Below are 26,764 nucleotides of genomic sequence, written 5' to 3' on the forward strand. Positions count from 1 at the left end.
GGCGCGGCACCGGCTGCGGCTCCGGCCGGGAGCGGCCGCCGCCGGGAGCCGCCGAGCGCCGAGCGCGGCCCGGTGCTCGCCCGGGTGCGCTGCTGCCCGGCGCAGCCGCCACGGTGCTTCTGCCAGCCTTGCGACCTTAGGGCTGCTTTGGGAACGCTAGACCAAGGCAGACTCGGATCTAGAAAAGAAAACAATAATTAATTTAGATTTTTTTTTTTTCCCCAAAAAAGAGCTTAAATCAGTAAAGAGAAATCCGTACCACCGTCCTGGCCAAGCTCTGCCACTAGGCCAGGGAGACTGGCCAGACGAGCAACGCTGTGAAACCCAGCGCTCACCCTCAGCACAGACATGACAGCAAGCTCATCGCCAGGCGGAGCGCGGCTAGAATGGGCAGTGGTGGATCTGGGCACAACTACATCTCTGCTCAAAACACATTTGCAAAGAGAAAACTTTTGATTGTCACTTACATGAGCTTGAAGTATGCTAGAGAGGGTGAGTGTCCAAGGTGTGCACAATTCTGTTCTGTTACCATTATGTTATTTCCTTCTGTGTCAAATACCTACATGTTTGTTACGGAAGTTCTCATAATCACTACCATAATTAAAAAAAAAAATTGAAAGTCATGTATTTAAAAAAAATAATAATGCCATGGTTTTAATAAACAGAGACAGGGAAAAAGAAGCCTAACAACGTTCCTTTAGGCTATACATAGTTCTGAAATTAATTCACAAACATGATGAAATAACCTGCTTCTCCTTTGGGAAAGCCAATATAAATTTAGTGAAATATGAGCATATACAGTACAGTTTTTAAAGGTGCAGAAATCCAGGCTGTGATCAATGCAGCAGAATTGTTTCAGTAAGTGACAGTTTTCTCTTTTATATGGAAAGAAGTATGCTTGTGTAATTACAAAGTGTTGTATTGGGTTTTCCCTAAACAGCTAGCCAAGCTCATTAGTTTACAAACAAATAAAATTCCTACATTTCTAACTATGCTTTCTTAGGGACGAAGTACCTTTATGGAATTTTAAAGACTCTTTTGAAAACACACATATCCAGAATTAGCTTAAGACTAAATAATTTTGGATTGCCCAAGAGGTTGTGTTTTGGTTTTTGTTTTAAAGGTCTTTCCTCCCTACATTACCTCAGCAATTCAGAGGTTTCAAGCTGCTCCCGAGGAATCTCATCTTACCAGCCTAGCCACCTACATCTGCATCTGGCCAGCCAAAACTCTCTTCAAATTCCTGCTATTAATTAGTTCTTGAGCTTCAGGTCACATTTTGCACACCTCATTAGTGCCTGTAAAACTTCTGCTTTTGAATAACCAATACTTGTACTGGTATAAACAGAGAAGCTACAGTTCTCATCTGTTTTGTATGGGGCAGTCCCAAGTGCCAGTTAAGGACAGGGCTTCCCGGCTACAGCTGTTCTGGAACATAACTCAGCAAAAATTCCTCTGTGCTTTGTGTCTCTGATCACACATCTTGCATATGTATCAACAAAATTAAATTGGAAAAATTGTTCTTATAAATGTGTAAGCAGTCAGATAAACCAAAGTGTGCTGGTGAATCTCACACCCTTCTGCATCAAAAGCAGCCATGCAGCCCATTGATAGTTCTTTGCTGAAGAGTACTGCTGCTTTCACTTACTGTTCTTCACTCTGCCTGTTAAATCAAGTCATTAGTTGATACTTTAAAAAAATCCTGGAGATTTCTTTGGTTATATCATCTACACAAAAAGAATCAGGATTAGTTTTAGGAGTTTCTTGGTACTTAAAGTCACCTGGGACTGCTGGAAAACATCACATTGAGCACACGGTTTTAACCACACAAATCTGCAAGCATCACTCTCCCTGTTGTTGCCTCTGTCCCTGTCGCTATAGAAACAGATCACACTGCCAAAAATGGAAGGATGATAATCATCTGGGAAAAAAAAAAAAATAAATAAAAGCTGCGAGCACAGCTAAAGATTATTCTGAAAGCACTCTCACACATTTTCACATTAATCCCTTTTTGAAAGAGAGACAGCCAGAAGCAATCAACAGAAGTGGAAGCAATGCTTTACATTTCAGGAGAAACCTCGAACAACGTTTTCTCTCAATTATCATTTCAAGTTTTTTAATATGGGCAAAACAAACTCCATTACATTACAACAAACAGTTTCTGCTCACTGGAAGCGGCGTGAAGTCCTGCCTGCTAGCCTGAAGAGTCACGGCCTGGTGCCTTTTTCTCTGAATTGCATTCAGAGTTTGGGCTGTTAATTTCCGACAGGACCGGCGGCAGCAGGGAGGACGCGGCTGCCCAGCCCGTCCCGCTGCTCACCGACAGCTCGCACCGCACAACGGCCGGAGGAGGAGCACAGCCGCACGGGAAACGCCGTCCTTACATTCCCGGCGTTCCTCCCGCCCGCCGAAGGCCGCGGGACCGGGCGCAGCCATGGAGCGGCGCCGGGTGCCGGCACGGGCCGGGCCGGGCTGCGGCAGGCCCCGGCACGGCAGCAAGAGCCGATCCAGGGACGGCCGCGACAGGAGCCAGGCACCCGCGAGGGCCGCGGCCGCGCTGTGTCGCGGCCATCCCCGGGCCTGGGACGGCTCATCCCGGCAGGATCGGGAGCCGCCCTCGGGCGCGGGGCTGCCCGGGGAGCTGGACCGGCGGTGCTGGATGGCGCTGCGCTGCGAGCCGCTGCCGCCGCGCCCGGCCCGGCCAGGTACGGCTCGCTCCGCGCCGGCAGCGCCCCGCGCTGCTCAGGCACGGGCTCCGGCTCCTCCGCGGCGGACAGCGCTCACGCAAGGGCCGGCTGCATTCACTGTCTCCTTCGAGCTGGCTTCACTCAGCTTTCGGTTTATAACAGAGCCTTCTCTTTCATCTTACTCTTTTAAAGACATATTAAAAAGGGGACCCGGCCAGCTTCAGACCTCTACTGTATTTACGCAGGTTTCTTAGGGGACAAACCCAAACGTGTGTCTGTTCTTAAGCAGAGAACCACTCCTACGGTGCGCTGTTGGCAAAATCTGAGGAGTCGCTTTTGAGGAGAGAGGCAGGTGGACACACTCCAGCACCTTTTCTGGATGGACAACGATACTATGAAAAGGTGCTTTCCCTCTTTTAAGTAAATATTATAAAGCAGACGATTTTCAACACCTTTTCAGTGAAAAAAGAATCCCTTAAAAAAACCTAAAAGAGGTGCCTTATGCCTGATTTCATCTGTTAAAATCACCCCCTAAATAAGCTACACTTTCCGCAAGCATCTAGTGAGGTATTCCAGTTCCCTCACAGGTGTCCTAAGGACTAGATAAGTATGCAGTAGCCTATCCTTATAGCTAACTTCCAAGCCAGGTTGGGTTTTTGGGCAGCTGGCTGCCCAAATACAACAGACTTTTGTTTTCAGTTACAGTGAGAGTGGGCCCTGACCAAGACACAGCTTCTGATCTTTGTTCCCCGCCTGGGAACTGGAACTTGTTGAAATGTATTATCTTCAAAATCTCTGTCCCTGCTCACTTCAGCTAAAATTGGTCATCCAAGTCTTTGAATGTAAATCCTCAGAAAACAGAGTAAGACAGGCTGGCAGGTGAACTTAAACCTCAGCTTCCTAGGAAATTAGAACTTAGTTCAGGAAGATAGAAAAGAATGTACAAACACCGAGTCAGGTATTTTCTGATGTGACATGCACGGATTTACATGTGTACAGTGCAGCAGTGGTACAGTGTAAATTAGTCTCACTGCAGCATAAACAGAATTAACTTGCTCAGGCTTTCTGTTTTCTGGGCCCTGTCCTTAGTGTTTCCATTTATGAATTACCTGAGACTAACTCCATGGAGCTGAATTAACAGACTCCTGTCTGTTTCTTGACAAGCTGGCTTGGATGTCCATAATAAATATTGCTGTACATCCCTAAATTTATTCTTTGAGCAGGTTTTAATTTTCAGATTTTTTTAAATGTATATCTGTAGTGCCTAAAAATGCACATGCTCATATCACTGTAGTTTTAGATATTGGGGAAAAAAAATCCCACTTCCTAATCACAGCTCTATGTCTCCTTCACAGAGCACTAAATTCTCAGGAGAGATTAAATGTGCCTCCTGTACTTCTTTTTCTGATATTCATGACAGCTAGTTGCAAAAAGAAAACTGGCTTTTTTTTTTTTTCCAGTGTTCTTTAAAAATACAAAGACTCCACAGTCATAATGGATAAGCTCCCAAGATAATTAGTAGTTTAAGATAATACCTTGGTCAGTATTAATAGGGGACATTTGGTGGTTGTGAGGTCATTTGACTGACAAACTGTTACTCAGTTCCAAGCTTTTGCAGTTTGCCCTTTTTTTTATCAAAACACACAGAAAATTTTAAGTAAAAATATAGAGAAGAATATTTTAATTTCACTATTGTTTTTACTTAAGTGTTTATGTGTAAAAATATTCAGTTAGGACACCAAGCTCAGTTAACTGTTGTATTACAGTTGTTTAACTGTATTTTTAAATGTGATTTCTTCTTAGACTTAATGCAGAAGCAAGTACTCTTTGAGATTCATTCTTAGGAGTGAAAGAACCTCTGTTGTTGCTGGTGATGCCTCCATAAGAAATGTGTAGCAGACATCTGGGTCCATTTACATCTTCAGACATGTTTTTTTTGTCTTCATGAAACCAACCCTTATTACATCCTCAAGGTGTAAGAACAGCTGACCTAAGTTAAAGGATGTCAGATAGATGGAGCAGGGACTGAACTAGAGTTTATCTCCTCAAATTGAAAAGATTTGTGGCCATTTGTGGGAGGGGAGAAAGTTTGTCAGAATGGCTTTTGGTTACCCAACTTTCTTGGTTGTTAACTTTGTTTTCTGCCAGTTCTGTGGTTGCAATTTTTTTGTTCTTCGTTCATGAGAGAAATACACCAGGTTGAAAAATTGTAAGGGTGTATATATCAGAGAGTTATTGTTTGTTTTCTCTTTCCCAGGGGTTGTACAAAGAAGCATTAAAGCAATTTGAAAAAATCAAGGATATAGATTTTCAAGCAATGTATCAGCTTGGTGTAATGTATTATGATGGACTTGGCACTAAAAAAGACCCTGTGAGTAATTTAGCTGCACACTTGTTATTTTTCTTCTATTATCAGATGATAATTACTAGGAGCTTCTATGTAAGCATGATTATTTAGTTTAAAATTAACAGCCTTTTCATTTAGAGAGAGTTTTCATAAAGTGCAGATGTTTACAGAGCATCATTAAAGAACAAAGGGTTGAAGAGGTTCTCAAAAATGGTTATAATAAAATAGGAATAAAAAAATACAGTAATTTCTATTTTTAAATTAACTTTCAAGGGCTTGGTTGGACTTGATGTGGAAGCTATGTTAGAAAATTGCTTTAAATTTTTTACTTTTTGACAAGCATATTATGTACATGAAAATAAAGTGAGTCAAAATGGAAATCAAACAATTACATTTCAAGGCATAAGATCTCTGGCACAAAGGCTTTTTTAAAGTACTTTCTATTCTTTTAGAAGAGATGCCAGATGATTGTGCTTCTGCCAATGGCTGACAGTATTATTCTTAAATTAAGACATATGAAAAATTATATTTGTAAGCATTTTGAAGAATTCAAACCTAAGAATTATATTACAAAAATGAAGACAAAGGAATGTTTTGCTACAATAAGGAGAGTTAACTTGTTGGTGGAGATGATCTTAAAAAGTGGCATGAGGAAAGGACAAAAGCATTAGGAATAAGAGGGTTGATTGTAAGACAGACAGCCAAAAAAAAAAAAAAAAGAACCAAAGAGTATATTAACAAATGCGGACTCCTGTCTGGTCCTTACAGCATTGTCAGCAGAACTTAAAACATTCTGATTGGGGTTTAGAGGTAGTTTATTTTTTCTGTATGTCTGCATAATTACCACGTTTGTTTACTTGCAAATAAACATTTTAACAAAGTTCTTTCTTTCTTGTGTATTACAATATGAAAGCTAAATAAAAGCAAAACCTTTTATAAAGGACTGTTTCCAGTGAATTTAAACAGGGTTTCCATGCTAAATCCTAACTGTGTAAATCTTGTTTCTAAAGTACTTCTGAGGCCCAGTTGCTCATATGCAATATTTTCCATCTGCTTATTTAACATTATCAGATTTTGTCCTTTATGAGTCTAAGGTATTTTAATTGCAGGGACTTCAAAATGTACTATGTATCATGTTGCCTTCTTGTTAAGGTTGTTTTATGATTTCAGATACAATGTGCAATATTAAAAAGTTCTCAGAATTCTGAAATTGAGAATATTACAGGTGTAGAATGTGACATTCATTTATGTAAGCACAATAATATTATTTGGGAAAAAACTTGTCAGTGAAGAAGAGTAATATATTATCAAATGAACACTTATGAGGAAATGTTTCACACTAGAAATATTCTGGGCTCAAAAACTGAGGGGCTGTCTAGTAACCGAAGATCAGTTCTGCTTTTGTATGGCACTGTTTCCCAAGCTGTCCTGCCAGTATGCCTCAGCCTTTCTTCAAAGGGGAAAAAATTACCTGTCTGGCAGAAGTTAGTGCATTCTCAGGTTATATATTTCATCCTCTTCACAATCTGAATATAACAACTTATGTGGCTGAATTTTAGGAAAGGGGAGTGGAATACATGAATAAAATACTCAACTCTGATTCCCCAGAAGCAAGTCACTTGAAGTTTGCAGCTGCATACAATCTTGGCAGGGCGTATTATGAAGGATGTGGTGTTAAACATTCAACTGAAGAGGCTGAAAGGTAAGGGCAGTTTGTGATTTTCCTGAAAAATACAAGATTGTGTGTTTCTTAAACTTTGTTGTCTCCATTTTCTTAGGTTGTGGCTTACTGCTGCAGACAATGGGAATCCAAAAGCAAGTGTAAAGGCCCAGAGTGCTTTAGGAATGCTTTATTCTATGCCGTTTCTAAAAAATCTGAAGAAGGTAAAGCCCTACCTTTTGAAATAAAAAGTAGTCATGACTAATTTTTAATTTCAGAAAAATAATACAGTGGTATATTTGACTGTGAAAATTCTATTTAGAGTAATTAGACCTTATCATCCATTTAAGCCTGTGCGAACAGATAGCCAGAATTCCTCATTTTGTCTCATTTAACACTGCTAGCTAAGATTTTTGTTTTCTTTAGTGAGAGTATCAGAAAGAATGATAGAATGGATTAAAGTTTTGTCAGGTTTGGTTACCTTCATAATTCCAGCAGGTAACACTGATTGACAGCTCTGGCTGTAAATGAAGCAGGTTTAAAAGCCTTACAAGGATTCTTCTTTCTTTTATGTATAAGCACTTCTTACAGGATGATTGGTGTAAAAACTTTTATGGAAAGAGTATACAAGAAAATCAGCTAAGTAAATACATACTGCAGCTTTGTGCCTCTTGTTTAGGCCTTTTTCTGGCATTCAGAAGCATGTGACAATGGAAATCTGGAATCAAAGGGAGCACTTGGCATTATGTATCTCTATGGACAAGGTATACGTCGAAACAGTACAGCTGCTTTGGAGCATTTGAGAAAAGCAACAGAACTTGGAAACATCTATGCTCAAGGCCATCTTGTAGAATATTACTACACTAGAAAATTTTACTCAAAAGCTGCTGCACTAGCCAAAAGGTAATTTTTGTTCTATTTTTCATTAAGGTTCTTTGTGCAAGATCACATAAAACAGATTCAAATTATTGATGGTCCTGTCTATTGAACTCAAGAAATGTTTGAGATAATGAACTGCAAAACGACTTTAACAACAGAATAGCCAATGACAAAATTAATACTACAAGGTTCTCAATTCCTCAGTATGATTAAACTTTTCCTTCTGATTCAGTAAAGCAGAACAGCCTTGAACTAGAAACCAAAGCAGATGCCCACATGCAATCCTGCCTTCCTCATTCACTGTCTCCTCTAGGTTCCTGCCTTCACCATTCCCTTTAACCCCTAAAGTCATAGTGTCAAAGACTCCCCAGGTTGGAAGGCATTTCAGTAATCATCTGGGCCAACTTCCTTGGCAAATGCACAGTCTAGACACAGTGGCCCAGCACAGCATCCTGTCCAATTGAATCTTAAAAGTGTACAAGGTCAGTGAATCCACCACTTCCCTTTACCTGCTTTTCCATCTTTGGTATGATTCTCCAGGGTCTCTTGCTACCTACTTTCCTTACCTTTAAAGGGGATGAATTGACAGTTCATTGTGCTTCCAGGAGAGCATTATTGAAAAATTCCCAGCACACACTAGCTCCTTTATTCTCCATAGAAGCTTCCTATGGAGACTCTCCCAACTATGTTGTGAGCTGAAGTTTACTATACTGAAATCTGAAACCTTTGTGTTAGTACTAACCCTCAGAGTGCTCAACTGGATCCCAGATACTCAATATTGTATCACTGCACCCAAGGCTATCACTCACTGAGGTCCTACAAAGCAGATTTTCTTGATTTGTGAGTAGCAAGTCAAGCAGTGCCTCCTTCCTGATTGGCACTTTGACAATTGAGGCAGCTGTAATCCACTGCTCTATTCCAGGAATTTCATGGATGTCCTGGGAGTTGCTGTATTCTTCTTTCACCTAATGCCTGGGCAGTTGAAGTCACCCTTAAGATCCAGATTCTGTTACCAAAGCTTACTTAAGTGACCCAGGTATTATCTTGTTGGTCTTACTGTCTTGATTCAGAGGTCAGTAACATATGCTTAGTGTAAAATCCCTCGTGAGATGATCCCTCTGATCCTGACCTAGAGGCATTCAATAAGGCTTCCAGAATTGCCACAGTTAACTTCTCCACATTCAAGATTCTCCTTAATTCAGTGCATGACTCCTCCTCTTTTTGTCTTTACAAAACAGCCTATCCATCCATCACAATCCTCCTGTCAACGTGAGTTCTTCCACCTGGCTTCAGTTATTCCTATGGCTGTGTGACTTTGGGTGGGTGCAGAGCTCCAGTTCCTCCTGTTTGGTCCCCAGGCTGTGTGCACTGTCCTCATACACTTGAGGTGGTTGTCTTCTGGTCCTCACCTGGGAAGCAGCCAAGGAACATTTTTTCTTGCTCTGGTTGGCCTGGCTTATTCCCCAGTTGGTTGGAACATGGCACAAGTGGCCACTTCAGGTCCACTTCTGTATCTTGAACTAGTCAAGTAGGACCAGAGCAGTGTTGGCACAATGATCTATGGCTGATAAACAACCCATTTCTGTGACAAACCTCCAGAGTTTACCAGTGTATTGATAAAAGTTCAGTCTGTCAATCAGATTATTGATTTGCTGGAAAAAAAGATGCAGATAGATTATTTGCACAAGTGGCACACAATAACATTTGTGCTCTTCGGGGTATGTCCACATAGCTGCTGCTGCACAGCAATAACCATGTCACAGCTTGCCATCTTACAGAAGCTGCACTATATGCCACTGTGTAGTAGAAGCTCTGGTAATTCAGTAGTTCAGCTGTGGATGCTGTTTGCTCTACTCCATGCTGAGGACTCTTCCTCTGTGAACTGCTGCTTTTCTTTTGCACTGTCAATAGAGCCATAACTGTTCAGTCTTGTCTAGCCTGTCTCACTGGGAATGAAGCCCCTCCAGTCAATGCTGCATGGTAGATTGTCCAGACTTTATTAAAGAGTGCACCTCATCAGCTGCAATAGCGATTGCAGAAAATAGCAATGAAATCCCACAGTACTGTCAGAGGTGACCATTTCTGAAATAAAACACTGAAACCATACTTGAAACAGTTCCACCTAATTAGAATTGAAGATAGCCTTGAGGCAAAAATCTCAGCAGTTCAGCCAGTAATATCAAGCACCAATACATTTTCTGCTAAAATTTGTCCTTCTATGTTCATAGCAACTACATTTGTTACATTATATACAAGCATAAAACATTATGTGACTATGTACAGTAAAACATTGCCTAATACTTGGCATCTACATTACCTACTGATACTTCAAATAATTCAGTTATCCCACACAGTTGTACTTACCAGTTGCTGTGGTATGTTCTTGAAGTCAGCTATGCTGAAATAGAATTTTTGCCTGACTTGGATATCATTGTTTGAATCAACATTCTGTAGATTATCTTTTGGAAAGGAAGGGGAAAATGTTATGCATCAGGAATAATAAGAGGTAATATATTACTGTTGTTTTATTTGAATGTTCTTCCTAATAAGAACAATTGTGTTACTGTGTTTGTTAATGGGACCAAATTAGGTGTAAGAACATCATTCTCAACACATGCCTGCTAGTATGCACTGGCATGCAGAGGGTCATTGAGAACAATCTTTCATAAACAGTGATTTATAGGAAGTATCTATAAACTGAAATTACTTGCACTTTTTCTTCTCCTGTCAAGTCTGTGATTTTTACACAGCTAAAATGATGTGTAAAGAAGCCTATAATTACTGTTTGGTACCTGGAAAATATATGGGGCTTGGGGGTATCTGTTTTAAGACAACAGAAAAAAATAAATTCCCACTTAGGCATATAATTTTCTAATATTACAGTGATTATACTAGATAATTTTAGCTTGACACTTAAAACAAAATTAATTTTATCCCTCTGATTCTTAAAATGGTTCTTAGTAAAAACATACTGAACTAAGATGACAGCAAGCATCCATAGGAAATAATTGAGCCGAGATTGTGATAAGTGGTTTTCCTAGAGTTTTATAACCTCTCAATATGTCCAAGATTTTCAGATTACTACAATTTGCCAATATCCCTGTAAGAACTGGAAATTTTAGAATCATACAATCACAGCATGGTTTGGATTAGCTCTTTAAAGATTGTCTACTTCCAGCCCCTGTGCTGTGGCCAGGGACGTTTTCCAATACATGAGATTGCTCATGTAGTGAAATAAGATTAAATAAGAGCTACATGAAATAAGAGCTTTGCCTTTCTTCCACATATAATTTCCATAAAATAATTTAGTGGGAACAATTAGCATAAAATATGTTGCCTTTTATAACTAATATAACTGTAGTAAAAGTGACTTCAAGTGTTGTGTACTTGCTTGCTGTTTAATATCACAAAATTCAAATAAGACTAACTTAAATACAAAATAGAAGAATCCCCATAAGACACCAAATACATGTAAATTTCAGCTTATTTTGGATAATAATATAAACAGAAATGAAGCATTGTCGAAGTCATATATGGTCAACTTTAATTATTGCTTGAACTAGCAATTATTTAATGTAATGCTCTAAATTCCACAACAGGGCTACAGCAAATGATGACATCAACATGCTAGCCAATAGAACTGATTGTCATCCAATGTATATAGCCAAAGGAGCTGCTATGGCTGCTTTCTATTTGGCTAGATGCCTCCAGCTTGGCCAAGGCACAGAGAAAAATAAGCATGCTGCTGCAAAGTATTATTCTAAAGTAAGTTGAGAAAGTCTTACAGACTGGTTTATATCTCATGAAATAGAGAGATACTTTGGATCTAAGCCTAGTCTAAACTTGCTATTTTATTAAGGACTCCAACACTGTGTTAAAAAAATATTTGCAAGAACATGTAGACTGATAGAAATGTACTGAAAACTACTAAAAATAACCTTGAAAGGATGCTATCTGCCCACTTGCTTAAACAAGCAATATAATCAACAACAACAATAAAAAAATCTATGGCAATCATCACAGAAAAGAGCTCAGTAACTGGCAGGATAAATTAGCTAAACAATTTGAATCATTTTATCCTAAATAAATTTGCTTTCTGTCATTCTCTCACAACTGAAAAATCATAATTCTCCTTATAGAGTCTGTGACAATTATAACTTTTATTAAATTGGCCATAACTGGTTCTCATGCTTATTTCTGTATTTACATTTTCTGTGATAGCTGAGGATCTACTGCTTTTCCTGTTCAATATATATATGGGGAAAAAAAACAGTTACATTTTTTCCAAAGTTCCAAATTTGGTGTAAGACTGATGAAAATTAACCTTGAGGAAAAATACTAATAATGGCCTCTAGAACATTGATCTATTGAGTAGTATCAGTGATGCCTAAAGGCATCAAGGCAAGGTAATTTTACCAGCTGAAGGGAATGTAGCAAGTTGGCACCTGTGTTTCAGAGACTCTGTGGCTTCTATGCATGTAGTGACCAGTTTTTTTCTGTAAGTAGACTACTGTGGTGTCCATCTTGGTGCAATCTAAATGAATGGAGAGTTATGGAAATAATAAATTTTCAAGTGAATTTTGTGGCTCTTTACCCACGGAAGTCACTGATAGAGAAGGCTTAGCAGAGCAGGTAATCTGAATACAGGCATTTTAAATATTTTGTTCTCCCACTGTGAAAAATGTTATTGAGGATAGGATGAGGAGGCAATCAGGGAAGGAACATAAGCTGCGGTATTACAGCCATTCGTAGCAAAGGCATTGAAGAGGTCCATCAGGATTAAATTGCTGCATGGCTTTGTGCCATGCCCTTCCCACTGTCTTCTAAAGTGTAGTAAAACTGCCACAACTGAAAGAAGACTTCAGCTTTCACTCATTATTCACTTGCTGTACACCTGAGACTGATCTAGGAATGTCCCTAATGTATCACTATAAAGAGATGGTTCCTATGACTGATGTCATGTGTCTCTAAATCAATAACAAAAGAGAAGCAGCATAAAATAAACAAGAAAATTCAATTTTTTTTTTGTACCTGCAAAATTCTCATGTTAACTGTACAATTACACTTACTTAAAGTCATATTTGTTTTAATTGACTCCTCAGCTCTGGTTTTGGCCTACCATTCTTAGACCAAGTCAGTTTTGTAAGAGATGAGAGAATATGGGCATGCCTAAGGGTCCTGAAATAGATGATGGATGCAAGTGAAACTCATCCAGTCTGTAAGCAGATTTATTTTTCTGACTGTGGTGCTACATATGCCATGCCAACACACAGAATAAAAAAAAGCCAAGACTAACACTATAGTCCAGTATGCTAATTTTAATACTATTTTTTTTATTACGTGGCATCAGAAAAAGGATTCAAATCCAAATATGTTAACTCTTCAATACTTCAGCAAGTTGACAGTCTCTTCTTTTTTTTTGACACCTAAAGATTTATTAATGTCATATTGGTAACATACAATTTTATTGTAGCTATAAACCAGAACTGATATTCTTTGCTTTTAAAGGCATGCCATCTGGATCCTGCTGTTGCTTCTCACCTTGAACTGGCAGCTAATCTTGGGAGAATTTAGTGTTTCTTTTAACTGTAACTGGTATATAAATATATTTCCTACAATAAACCATCATTATTCTCCAGCAATTACAGATTGTTCATCACTTACTGCTTGCTTTTCAACTTTCTATAAATTATTATTTAATGCAATTCACTGATTCATGTTATCTAAAATAAAGAGAAAATAGAAAGCTCACACTATCTTTAACTCAGATGAAGTCAAGATGGATTTTTTTTAAATCATATTGAAGACTTCAGGTTTATTAAGGACATTTCACTGGGACAGATTTATTTTCTTCATGTCATATTGCTACCTAGCACATTCATCAAAACAAAACCAAATAAAGATGGTTGTTTCCTTTTTGCATCTATAATATTTAAATTTTAATATTCTGAAAAGCTTGAACCCAAACTTGTCTAATTTTCACATACAGCCCACTCACAGGCCATAGCTATTTTTAAAGCTTAATTTGTTAGTGGTGCTTGTACCTCCTTCCACATACTTTCTACAGCATCTAGATTTACTTAGAAGTCTTTATACATATTACTTTTGGATTGCAGAGATTCAAAGTTGAAAACTGTCCAGTGGAACATCAAGCTTTACAATTCAAACCATACCAGCTTCTCAAACTAATAAATACTACTTATAGAACTGTGGAAAAAAAGCCTCTAACATTAGTATGGAAAAATTGAATATACATCCTCAGGACAAGGCCTGTTTTCCTCAATCCTTCATATCGCATTCATACTGTCTAGGGGTATTTATGTCTGAGCAACATCAAGCTGGATCTTTTATCAAAAGATACTTTGATTAAACACTGGGAAAACTTACTGATTGCTATGGTAAGCTTGCACATTTCTAAATGCCTGTTTACTTGTGAAGCTTTCGAAGTGCAGAATTTGCCTTGCTTCTTAGTACTGTTCCACTACTTGAAAACTCTTCTGAAACTGTTGGAACAGAAGGTTAGATGTTACTAAAAATGTTGATTTCAATAGATCATACAGATTGTATGTACCATACAATACAGCCAGTCATAACTGCAAGTAATTTTTCTAAAACCACAACTGTACCAAACTGAGAAGACAGTAATGAGTGTCAGCTAGGGATTTTTGATTGTTTAATTATTTAGATGTGCATTAACATCATATTTACATATTTTAACATAAATTTTTAAAAAACAACCACTGAAGACAGTTTTCTTTCCTTGTATAAAATAAGAGAAAGATTTGAAGGTTATTTGAAATTGGGGCATTTGAATAAAACAGCCCTGAATAATATCAGGGAAGATATCAGAATGGTTTAATTAAATGTCTGCTTGATCATTCATAGAAGCAATTCATAAGCACTAATCTCTGAACTAACATTTAACACAAGCATTCTGTTAGGACATACCAGTTTACAATACATAATTTTGACACAGACTTCAAAGCAATGTAGATACTTCTTATGAAACTAGTGCTGTCAAACCCATTGATCCGTTGTCAGTACAGCCTCATTATCAAGTGCTGCAATCCAGTTGTGATATTTATTGCTTACAAATGCTTCAAACTACAGGAAATCTTTGGTAAAACCAAAATTGATAAAATTTTCACAATAGCTTTACATGTAGTATTGCACAACAAGGCTTTTTCAATACACAAGAAAAAAAAAGGAATGCTTAGATCCTCAGTGAGGAGATTAGAACTGTACAACATTCATTAGTTTACCACTATAAGCAAAATTTCTTTCCATAAATGTTTAAAATATCTTCTGGCTTCTTTGAGCATATATGAACATTTATTTTTCAATCTATATTTGAAACAGAGGAGTAGTCAAATAGAACAACTTAAATAAAAATTGGCAGCTATACAGCATTTCTTGTCTACCCTACAACAGCATCAGATCTTTTCAAGTCTGTACTTCACAAAAAACTCAAGAGGAAAGAAAAATGCTAAAAATAATCATAGTCCTCAGCCCTCTATGGAAAAGAGGAAAATAAGTTTCATGTCTATTCTTAAACATAGACATTTCTCTAGTGGTCCAATTGTGCAGATTCAAACCTAAGTGGCATTAAGCTGCTCTAAATGAGCTCTCAGCTCAGGACACAGTTCAGTTAGCAGCAGTTCCAGCAAAACCTGAAAAACAGAAAAGAGTTAAAATTATGCAGGTACCAACCAAATTTCTTCTTCCTTTCTGACATTTTTAGATAACCAGAAATAACAAAACCATATACATTTGATTACAGTCATCATTTGTACAACTACTTTTCTTTCATCCAGAAGTTAGCACATGTCCTACAGGTAACATGGGAAATGTCTTAAGGTTGAAAGGAGGCAAGTGTTGAGGGCAGCTCCATTCAGATGAGGATTTCCCACCCAGTATAAACTGGTGCTGTTCTGTCAAAGACTCCATAGCATCATAAGCAAGCACCAGGGCATGCACTTCCTCTCTGGTGCTAGGGCAGCATTGTGTGACAGACTGCTGTCTGGAATGTGCCAGAAGAGACTGACTGTAAAGGTGTTGTACTTAGATCCAGCTGCATATTCCAACTATTCCCAACAGCTGAGGAGTGGAACTTCCAGAGGGCTGTCATGTCCTGTGAGCCCATCCTGAAGTTCTCCTTCTCTGGGATTCTCCAAGATATGTTTATTTTTCTAAGCTGTATGAAGAAGTTAGTTTGTACCTTATGAAGTCAGGCACATTGGATATGGTAAAAGATTTCTTTTAGACAAAAACAATGCTGCTATTAAACAGTCTTTTGTTATTCAAACTTAATCAGGTGATCAAACCTAGAGCAACTGACTTACTTTAATAATAAATCTCTGCAAAAACACCCCACCCCACCCCCCCCACCCCACCCAGGCTTTAATACTGAGTGCATAGAGCTCAGTAACTTACAGGATTATGAAGTTAAAAAGCTACTTTTCTGGTTACTCACATAAAGTAGATGCTTATTAGCCTTTCTCTCTTGCAATGCATTGAACACTTTCACTACACCATGACGGGCATTTTGTTGTCCAACAAGATTCTGCAGAGTATCTGCAACAAACATTACTTCAGTTTATGTTGTTTCACTCATGCTAGGCAAAACCTCCAGCCAGAATCATCATTCTGCTACCCAAAATCATAATGGTTGGAAGAGAACTTCAAGATCATCTAGTTCAACCATAAAGACTCATAAAGAAGGGGAAACAGATCCACTGCACTTCATTGGCCCTTGGCTACAAGATACATAAAGTCCCCACTCACCAACCTTTTAAAAACACAGCTTGAAAAGGTACCCTTATTCTCCAGTTACCTAATAAAGTGTGCATCTCAGAACATTTTAAGCGTTCTAACATGATACATCAAATGCTTTTTCAGTAGTTCACCTTACTGAGTCAAGTCTCATCTCACATCATTAAACCTTTCACTTAAATACACCTTCAGCCACAAAGACCAACTTCTACAACATTTAGAACAAATATAGCAGTTTAATTGCCTTTCAATCTTCACAGAGAATACTTCCCTCAAGAAGGCAGTTAAAAGAATTCTAAGTCAATTATTTACGCTTTGGATTAAATTAGAGAATAAATAGTAATTCAGTGCTCCATCATTAATCTAAGGTGCATTCAGCTATGTTCTGACATATGGCTCCAAGCTCAGAAATGAACAGAAAATCAAATACCACAAACCAACTATGGAAAGCTATTTAGTAGCCAAGTAGATGAGTAGATAACACAGGTAGTATATGGAAGGGTTGTTTACACATCAAAATATAAATTTTGTATGCATACCTACTCCTTTTTCACAGTAAAAGTTGATTAAACTACCTAATGCATGGGGGTATATGAGATATCTAAGTGAAGCCATAAAATAGCTCATTCTCTTCAGATGGAGCAGAAAAAAAGCATCCAAGCTATATTGAAGTGCATTTCCAAGTGTTAACAGTAATGATTTTGAGTCTTTTCAGTTAGATGCCTTTGGGTTTACATGATCTCTGAGGAGTCAGAAATATGTAACTGGATTTCATGTCCTGTGAGTGGGATGGGATGGAGCATCTCGGGATTTTGCCCCAAAAACATGCTGGCTGAAAAGGCAGCTGCCCAGGCTTGGGAGATGAGGTAGGCAAAGGAAAATACTGAAAAAACACTCCATCTAGGATCTTCTGCCCAGGCTGCAGGTCACTCTAAGTGCCCTGAGACCTCCTATCAGAAATAGACAACACACAGCACAGACAGCATAGGTAGATCTCTCTCTCTCCAACTTCAAACTATAAGAGGAAGAAGTAATTGGGGTGGTGCTACTCTCCTATTTGGCAAGAAATTCCAAGTAGCAGAGCCACACATTTGCTCACAGAGAACCAGCAGAGAGAAAATTGACTGAGATTCGTTGATGAACATTATGCACAAAAATACAGCAATTTTGATTTTGCATCCACCAATAATATCCGAATCCATGCCTTTTACCAGACAGGCAAAAGAGGTAAAGACTAAGACCAAAATCATCCTTATTTATGCAAATAATCATAATTTAGAACTCTACAGGAAAATAATTTGATTAACCAGTTTCCTTATTAGTTTTTAAAACTGTGATTAAGCAGAATCAAAGTGATCTCACCTGGAATGTTTTCAAGTAGTTTTTGCTGTGCTCTCTGTTTTGTCTCTTGCTTTTGTTCATCGCTCTTGGCTCTCGGTGGTGGAGCTAACTTTCCATTTGGCCAAAAAGCATCTCGAAACACACCAATGTAGTAAACAAGCATTGGTTCACTGAACATCCAGTGTACAGTGTCACGTATTTGCCTGTAAAGAAGTGTAGAAAGGAGTCCATCAGAGCTAGTCTTTCATGTTTTACCCATATTTATTCTTTTTACTTCTCAAAGTAGTGGAAGAGATGTTCTTTTTCATGAAATTTTGCCAGTATATCTGAGTTGATTTTATTAGCGTAATAGCAGGTAATATTCAGCTCTGGGTGCTCTAGGATCTAGGTCACTCTAGATACCTGACCTAGGTCTGGAGAAGGCTGCTTTTCAATGTAATCCACAAACATCCATTTCAAATTACAAGTAATACATTGAAATACACATCAAAACTACATTTCAAGGATAGGCGCTACAAATGCTCCACCAGGAAAAGTCAGGAAAATCAGGTCACCAATAGTAGCAAACTCCAAACTAGTTGCCTGCAGAGATGTGCCTGCTAGGATAAAAATAGCCAGTTTTGATAGAAGTACAGTAAGTTCCTTCACTGATAGCAAAGCACATTACTGAAAGGATTAGAAACAGAGATAGCAGCCTCTTCTTGTGGCTGAACCAGTCACTGTAGCCTTCAGCACCCGGAGTCTAAGGTAGAGAGCAGGCTCCAGTCAGTACTGCTGCCATACAGCCAAATCCCTTTCAATCAATAAAGTCAACCTACATGTAAAAAGCTACACAGGAACTTTGCATGCAAGCTATGCTTACAAATTCTCTGCCTCTCTATCCTCCTTCAGGCGTTTCCACTTATCAGCAGGGATGAACAAATGAACCAATCAATTTAAAACTCAGTGAGTGGATCCTTTCTGAGACCAGTACAATTTACTGCTATGTAATATACATAAGAGGCTTTAAAAGCCATGTTGGCAAGTGCAAATTTAGTCACTGGACAAAGAACAGTCTGCTGTGCTGATAGAATGCTTCTAAACCAGGGGTACAGCTTTCCATGTGAGGGTGATTGCAGACAGGTATGTTCATAGCCTCAGGCAGGCCTCACCTGGCAGCATAAAGATAATTCACAAATCTGTGTTTTCTCTAATAAACATAACATAGCTGTAAATTGTGGAAAAACAAATACAGATTATCATATCCAACACGATGTCCAGATTATTTTAACCGTTCTTCTGTCAGCCTTTTTTTAATAGAATGATGATGAAAGCTCAGTTAAAGCAACAGCTACTTACTTGTTGATGGTTCTTCCAAAAGTGACTTGTACTAGTGCAATTAATGTTTTTCTGACCCACTTGAACACTAGAACAATGAAACATTTTAAAAAATAATAACCAGGAAGTTAATAACATTCCAGAATCCATGATCCTGTGCAAAACCTGCCCCCTACCTCCCATCAAATCAATCCAAACAACCCACCCCTACAGTAAACACATTGTTATAACCGTAAGATTCCATTAATTGTACAGAGGTTTCATTTTTCTTGATTACATTCCTTGTACTGTTTGCTGTATGTTTTTTAAGTCCTGCAGATTATATAAGTATGCATATAAAATGCACTCTAGGTTATACTGTAAATTTTTATATGTAAGAATATTTCAAGTTTATTGAGCAATACAACTACCCAACCCCCTTTTTCTACTACAAAAAACCCAAATGTCCTCAAACTTCCCACCCTTTTCATACCTACACTATGAAGTACACAGAGCAGCACCATTAAAATTCTGAAAACATTTTCACTCGAACCAAGCAGTCAGCTTTCCATTACAAATAAAGGAAACAAAAGTGAGTGCTTCCTAGTAATTACTGGTAAATCTTTCTTTCATACTGTTCACCATCACAAAAAAGTCTATATTTGGAAGATACATCTGCCATTTTTGGAAGGTGACACATTTTGCAATAGTTACCCTGTAAATAATTTTATAGAGCATCATGTGTGGCTGCACATTCAAATAGAAACAAAAATAGTTTTCTTTATTATCATCATTTAGTTACGTAAAAGGGGGGTGGGGGGAATCCAGTATTTAAATATACCACAATTCTAGCATAATTTTCATCATAGATGCTGCAGAACTAAAATGCATATATAATTCACTTAAAATGGATATTAAAATTATATTTCTTTGTCAGAAATATGTTCTATAATAAAGCTATCTTTCCTTCTTCAAGATTTCCTACAATCTAATGAACAGCCTATTTACAAAAGTATACTATTGTCCTTTTTTCCTTTTTTTCTATTTTTTTTCATGAAAAATTTAAAAATATTAAGTGTAAATGCTCTCCCCTACCAGTTACATTTTATTGCCATTTTTATATTGTAATTTCACTCCAAAGTTATGAACTACTAAGAATAGCTTGGTCCCAAACTGGTCATATAGATTGCAAGAATTAAGATTAAGTGCAATATAGATTGCACTTATTACAACAGCAAAAAAATCTGAATTATGAAGTGTCCTACAGGGCCAAGAGATTCCATCAGCAATTGAATAGGTTTATATCTTACTTCCTCGCAGTTCAAAAATCTCTCCAATGAGCATGAAACAAGGTTCAGCAAGAGAGTCCTTCTTCCCATCCACCTCCTCTCCGTAGTCTGACAGGTCACTGTCCTCTTCCGTTTCTTCCTAGGAAGAGAAGGACAACACAGGTGTGTATTGCAGCTCCCCAGTCTACTTCCAGAATGGATTTAGTTACTTCTATGATCTGGGGAAGGACCACAGCCGTCCTCTCAAAAAACAGAGTTAGAGCCAAAAACTGCTGCTGGCAGGATCTGGCAAACAGGAATCTCACTAGGGGTCTTGAAAACTTCCCATTGGACTAAAGCAATGAGGGTACTGCACTGCTGGAATTATCATCACTGCTGTATCTTCTGGTTGCAGCCTTGCCCCAGTAAGCACCTCAATGCTGCCCAGATTTTCAGAATCTACTGCCTATATTGCCCCATCAACACCAGCTGGATGAAAGAAAGCAGGTGATGTGGGAGTCATGTACTGCTAGGAAACAGGTGAGAGCTGTAAGCTGGAGATGGCACTCAGTGTTTGTGACTGCAAAGCCTCCTCTGACATAACACCCATAAAAAACATTCAGGATGGGAGCTAGACAGCTGGAGCTGTTTGCAATACAAGCAGCTGGGAGAAAAGGGTAAAATCTGATTATTACACAGGGAGAAGCAAGTAGCTGGCTCCCCAGGAGAACAGACAGTGCCTTCTTCACAGCTGAAGCCACTCAGTGGGATCAGGCACTAAGCAGTTGTCCTTGAAGTAAGCTGGGAACCAAAGCCAGCAGTGGAAAGAGAACTGGCCACTAGAGAAACAAGCACTATTAGTGAAAACTAGTCCCAGGCAGAAACACAAATTGTGATACTTAGTGACCTGAGCCTGAGGATACCCAAGCTCAGGGTACGAAAGGGAGAAGAGTTATTCAGATAATCTCCCAGAAGATGACTGGGTTGAACCACCTCAATTCTGGCAGTACCATCTATTTCAGAGTGAAGAGCAGACAGCAGGTTGTTTTTCACTGTCATGAAGATTGCTTCAGGATCAGGACTACAACTCTTGTCATTACTCATGGCAGCCAACACATCCCTTTGCTTTCCTGGATCTTCCCCTGGCTGCCTATGCTTTGAGCAAAGCTAAAGAGAGGCAGAGCTGACCTCCACTGAGGCTGGGGCAATGCCCCAGTCTCTGGATCAGTAGTGGTCAGAATGATGTGCAAATTTTCTTCTTCAGCCTGGTTTTCAAAGATATCAATCATCCTTTCTTTTCATCCTCATCATTCAATCACCTAGTATTAGTTTATTTTTCTTCTAGTCAGTGAATCTCCTGTAATTTAGAAAATGCAACAATGCAACTGTAAGTTCTTACACTACAGTGCATTTTCTATCCAGTAAATTTGTAAAGCTAAAAGCCCTTCTTTCCACATGATATCAACTGCATTTTTGCTCTGATTTGGTTTTGGTCTAGAGAGCTAAAAAATTACACTCTAAAGCTAAACCTGTCCAAGGAGTTATATATAAAAGAAATTGCTGCAGTATCTAATCCTGAACACAACACTCAAGAAGTAATATTATTGCTCTGACATATATTTGAAAAATGTGAGATGAGATTAAGGGCAAAGAGAGAACTGAATGAGAGCATTCTATACTACAAAGTTCAAAATACAAACTAAACCAGAAAGTCTCAGTTACAAAAAGAACACAATTATACCAGCTTTATGTGTGGTTTAACACAACTAACTTCATATATGACTTTGTGCCAAATTATTTAAGCCCAGTTTAACTGCTTTAATATATCCAAGATGCTATCAATGGGGCAAGACTGAGCTGATCCAAAGCTCTCACTGAAAGACATGAGAGTCCAGAAAACAGCAGAGCTAATCCCAGACTGCCTCACAATCTGTCTTCCTCCATTTTATTTTATTACTTTCATTTTAGGACAATTGTATGACATATTCATAGGTTCTAAGAGTTCCCACCATCCTGTATTCTATTATATATAAGCTTAAGGAAAGAAGGGAGAAGAGAGGGAAGAGAAATGTGAAGCAGTAACAGTTGCATAACATCTGCTTTGTTTATTTGTTCTTTCTCCTCTCACACACTGGTATTAAAAATTCTCTTTCCTTCTTCTGTATTTCCCAACTATTTCCTCTTACACACTCCCATAATACAATATCTATGCAGTTTGGCTTTGTCTTGAGGATGTTTTTCAATTAAATACAAATAGCTTCACACTTCAATGATTTTATGCTACTTCTACCTATCAGGCATTTTAATGAAAGCACTTCTACAAAGTAAAACTAGTTTCTCAAACTTTCTTTATATTTATTACTCTGAAATGAGGCACATGCATTCAGCATCTAGATGCAAACACAGCATACTTTTGTAAGGTACACATATAGGATTTTCTTATTTCTGAGATGCAAGACCACCTTTCTCCATAATAAAAGCCTAAAAGCGTACATGCTCCCCAATTTCAAATTATCCTGCATAAGACACATCTGCTCCAGACAACTACAGCATGTAAGAAATTAACTGTTTCAAATTAATTTTGTGTAACATAACTAAAAAGGGGAACAGAAACATCTCCTTGAATATTGCATTATCTGAACGTGAACAATACAGAATAAAATTATATTAATTTAGTCAATGAGCTATTTTAGTCACTAATCTATTATTCAGTGCATTTTGATAAACAATGGGTTCTTATGGCTTAATAACAAATTCAACTGGTTTGCCTACATAGACTCCTACCTGCATTTGCAAATGCCCTCAGTAAGCCTGTACTATTTGCCAACAGTTTTTCGTCCAAACTAGGTCTACTTCAGAAGCTGTCCTGAAGGAAATGCAGCTGTTCTTGCCAAGATAATATTCCCAAGGGAGAATTATTTTTACCTGCCAAAACCTGAAATATGCATGTCCAGAACTCAAAAAGTGGAAAATTCTGCTGTAAAAAAATTAACAATCCCACATGAACTGCAATTTGTTTATTTACAATAGCTTACACATTTGCCTATATGCATGTACCAAAAGGGAGGAAATCTATTTTATTAATAAACATCTTTTAAATTTATAGGCAGCTCCTACTTCTAACTCTTTATTCACTTACTGTAAATTACAAATGACCTTTGGAAATATTGCCTGCCATTCAAACACTAATGACTCTCCCTGCTTATTTAGGATAAGTAATAAAATTTGGGAAGATTACTTTTCTACCACTTACCTCTTGATGAGAAAACAAATCACCAGGAAGTCGTTCTAGAAATGAGGAGAGTGAAAACGATGACTTCTTGCCTTGCACATCAATAACTTTGAGGTGCTCTGGGGAGGGGCTCAAGAAGGCATAAAGTGCTTCACTCTGGCAGAGTCTTTCATCAGAGAGTAATTTCTATGGAAAAAAAAATAATGACACATCACAACACAGCAACACATCAATTAACTATTTCTTGTTAAGGAATAAGATGTATTGAGGCATCCAATAAAACTAATTAAATCACAGCTCAGAGGTAGTGTGAGAAAAAAATTCCCTATCTCACATAGATACTTTAAGAAACTATTTCTAAAGTACCAAACTAGTAAGAATAAAGCTTATAGTCTTACAACTTTCTTGTTTTATAACAATTTCTCATTTGTAAAGAATTTGTTGTGAAGAGTTTTAGCTGAAAGTGGCAATTAAAGGATTCATTATTTATGATTCCTTAATTAACTGAAGTTTAAATTAACTTACCACTAGAGAAATGCTTACTATCAGTCAAACTCATCTCAACTCCAGGCATTTTGGACAACTTTGACATTTATAGTGTCAAACCTTACATTTGACCTATTTGTTCTAAGCTCTTTCTTTAGGCAATAGAGAGGCAGCAGCCTCTCAGTTCTCCTGTTTAGATATCTGTTGGCTTTGTCTTTATTGTCTTACCTGCAGAAAGTTATTAAGCTGGTTCTTGGATTTCTCCATGAATTTCTGGTCTATGGATTTGAAGGGCAGCTTGCTGAGAGAAGGCAACTGAACTTTCTTTAATGATGGAAAACACTGTAAGAGAAAGGACAGGTCAGTTAAGATGTATGCAGAAAAAAGACAGGTGTTTCAGAATGGAAATGAAGAGACTCCTTTTTGCTGTCACCTCACTTCCACACCCCTCTCAAGAAAACACCTTCCCTTTCCCACTGTGGGCTGTCACATCTAAACCCTTTCCCTTTACAGCACCATTATCTATTCCTTATCAGACTGAAAGGTCAAAGCACAGTGAAAAAAAATCTCAACCTTCTCTCTCCTCGAAAGCTGTCATTTCTAATACTTCCCTAGAAGCCAGACATAAAACCTCATTCTTACAGCAGACTATTGTATGACAATGTAGAGCATATACCATTTTGAAAGGGGGTTAGTCCAGTAAAACATTATTAAGGGGGAAAAATAAATATAAACAAGTTTTATAATCCTCTGTCACAGACCAGAAATATGTAGATAGAAATCTAGCTCTAAAGGGCTAAAGGCCAAAAAGCTAGGAATAAAACTGGCAGCATGAAATTTTTATCCTTCTGACAAATTTTGGCTGTTTGTATCTCTTCCCTCCTGTAACCAGGATTCGTACCTCGCTGAGTTTGCGGTGTAGGTTCTGAAACTCATTGAGCTTCCTGGGAACAGTCCAGTTCTTAGTTTCAGCTCCACCAACTTCTTGTAAACTCACCATGACAGAGTAACAGGGCACTTGTTCTCCATTCTCTTCTAAAACCTTGTGAGGGAAGAAAAACCAGATAAGGTAATCTCTGTTGAAAGTGGAACATTTGAGCTGCCAGGTGACTTGGCAAACTCAGTCATCACTCCCACACTTCTCTTAGGATTTAAAAGCTACATATTACTTATATGTTATTATATACATATATATATACATATATACTACAATTCCCTTAATGAACTAACCTTCACCCAAAATGCTGTGCCAGTCCTGAACCAGTCCTTCAGCTAACCTCTATTACACCTTACATACAGTTTTGCAATGCTGTCCACCAGCAGCCAAGTCTCCCTGACATGTCCTCTTCAAACAGCTGAATGGATTATTTCAGTTTTTAAGGTACCTACCATGTAGCTTTGTGACTGCTCATCAATACTCCATCTCTCCTATCTGCATTTACCTGAGTGTTCTCTTTATTTCCACCCTCCCTTCCCAGTGCTGCTGCTGAGGCTCACCCCACGCCAGGCACAGCAGCTCTGCAGCTGGGTCCAGCAACAGCTGGTGCAGTTATGGAGCAATTTCTCTGCTCACTTGAGCTCTTCTCCTTGCACAGTTTGTGGCATCCATGCACTATTTCTGGGGGACTCAGAACTTTACAAAAATACTAATGAATCCAACTACAATCCTCAGCCAGAGGAAGGAGAAGCAATAAACCACATTGTGCAAATGGAAAAACTACAGCAAAGCTAAACAATTCTTGACACAATGGCAGCAGTGGCACCACACTGTTTCTTAATTTGATATAAGAATTGACATAAGAATTGCATCCTTATGTCCTATTGGTAGCAAATTTTTATTTACTTATCAAAATAAGTAATTTGGCTGTGGAGACAGCCAAATTGATTATGAAAGACAAAAAAGTGAAATGCATAAAATATTTCACCTGAGAATGCTTGTCTTTATATACATTCAAATAATGATAAGGTAATTAGAAAATACCACTCCCAGTCTTTTTGAGCAATATTATAACTTTAAAGCTTTAAAAAAAAAAAGAATATGTAACTAATCTAATTAGTATAAGAATAAACTTTAAAATTCATATAATTATGACACCTTTTCTGAGAGGCCTGTAGAGATCTGACAACACAATGTTATGGAAGAATAATTTGACAAGCAACTACATCACCATCATAAAAGCCATGTGGCTGAAATGTACCTTCATATTTTTAAGCTGTTCAGAGCTGTACATTGATAATATTCCCTGTGATGCATCCCTCATAAGCTGCACAAGGACCACTGGGAAGCTAATTCTGAAGCCCAGATTTCACAAATCCCTGTCAAAAAGCTGCAGCAGCACTCAGACAGAATACAAAGCACCAGTCTGAATGCCTGCAAATGTGCAGCTATTTGGAGAAGTGCCTATCTCCTGCCAGACTACTGCAGAAATAGATGCTTGAACAGCCTCCAAGATGCAGGTCAGAGAGACATGATGCAGAACAACTGGGATTGTCTGGGACAGTGCCTGCCCTGTCTACCCTGAGCTAGACTGGATCTGTGTTTGTAGGTGACCCACAAACACATCCTGGCTGTCATTTTTCAATATTGGGCAATAAGTGTTGAAATTGCGGATTTCAGTCATGCTTATGATTTTCCATGCCAAATTTGTTCCCAGGGCAGGGGTTTGCAGGGTGTAGGGTCATCTCAAGTATAATTGTCAGGAGAGAGTCATCCCTCTGAAAGCACCTTTTCAAAATGGGAGAACTTAGTACTTCTGCTTCAAGCTATGTGCAGAATCCTCTAAATTCCAATTACTA

General features: G+C 38.3%; 2 protein-coding genes across 5 annotated transcripts in view; one reads left to right on the top strand and one right to left on the bottom strand.

Annotated features, from left to right (window-relative positions):
- The first annotated feature begins 40 nt into the window (after positions 1 to 40).
- LRP2BP (LRP2 binding protein) overlaps positions 41 to 26,764 on the top strand; it is a 96,100-nt gene continuing 69,376 nt past the window's right edge. The window contains exons 1-8 of one of the 4 annotated variants that reach the window (XM_085578713.1): positions 41 to 2,705; positions 2,977 to 3,089; positions 4,945 to 5,058; positions 6,594 to 6,736; positions 6,813 to 6,918; positions 7,374 to 7,597; positions 11,173 to 11,338; positions 13,082 to 13,329. In XM_085578713.1, the coding sequence (XP_085434839.1) occupies positions 2,435 to 2,705; positions 2,977 to 3,089; positions 4,945 to 5,058; positions 6,594 to 6,736; positions 6,813 to 6,918; positions 7,374 to 7,597; positions 11,173 to 11,338; positions 13,082 to 13,147 (1,203 nt within the window). In that variant the 5' untranslated portion in view covers positions 41 to 2,434 and the 3' untranslated portion in view covers positions 13,148 to 13,329. Of the gene's footprint in view, positions 2,706 to 2,976; positions 3,090 to 4,944; positions 5,059 to 6,593; positions 6,737 to 6,812; positions 6,919 to 7,373; positions 7,598 to 7,886; positions 11,339 to 13,081; positions 13,330 to 26,764 lie in introns of those variants that run through there. The other 3 variants (XM_085578715.1, XM_085578714.1, XM_085578716.1) reach the window with 3 other exon arrangements.
- SNX25 (sorting nexin 25) overlaps positions 12,786 to 26,764 on the bottom strand; it is an 82,599-nt gene continuing 68,620 nt past the window's right edge. Inside the window, exons 12-19 of the mRNA XM_021541976.4 lie at positions 24,870 to 25,010; positions 24,197 to 24,310; positions 23,504 to 23,668; positions 20,293 to 20,410; positions 19,025 to 19,091; positions 17,708 to 17,889; positions 16,047 to 16,147; positions 12,786 to 15,243 (exon numbers count right to left, since the gene is read on the bottom strand). Coding sequence (XP_021397651.2) covers positions 15,169 to 15,243; positions 16,047 to 16,147; positions 17,708 to 17,889; positions 19,025 to 19,091; positions 20,293 to 20,410; positions 23,504 to 23,668; positions 24,197 to 24,310; positions 24,870 to 25,010 — 963 coding nt within the window. The 3' untranslated portion in view covers positions 12,786 to 15,168. The remainder of the gene's footprint in view (positions 15,244 to 16,046; positions 16,148 to 17,707; positions 17,890 to 19,024; positions 19,092 to 20,292; positions 20,411 to 23,503; positions 23,669 to 24,196; positions 24,311 to 24,869; positions 25,011 to 26,764) is intronic.

Source organism: Lonchura striata, chromosome 4 (genome assembly GCF_050655825.1).
Source record: "Lonchura striata isolate lonStrDom1 chromosome 4, ASM5065582v1, whole genome shotgun sequence".
Taxonomy (NCBI): Eukaryota; Metazoa; Chordata; class Aves; order Passeriformes; family Estrildidae; genus Lonchura; species Lonchura striata.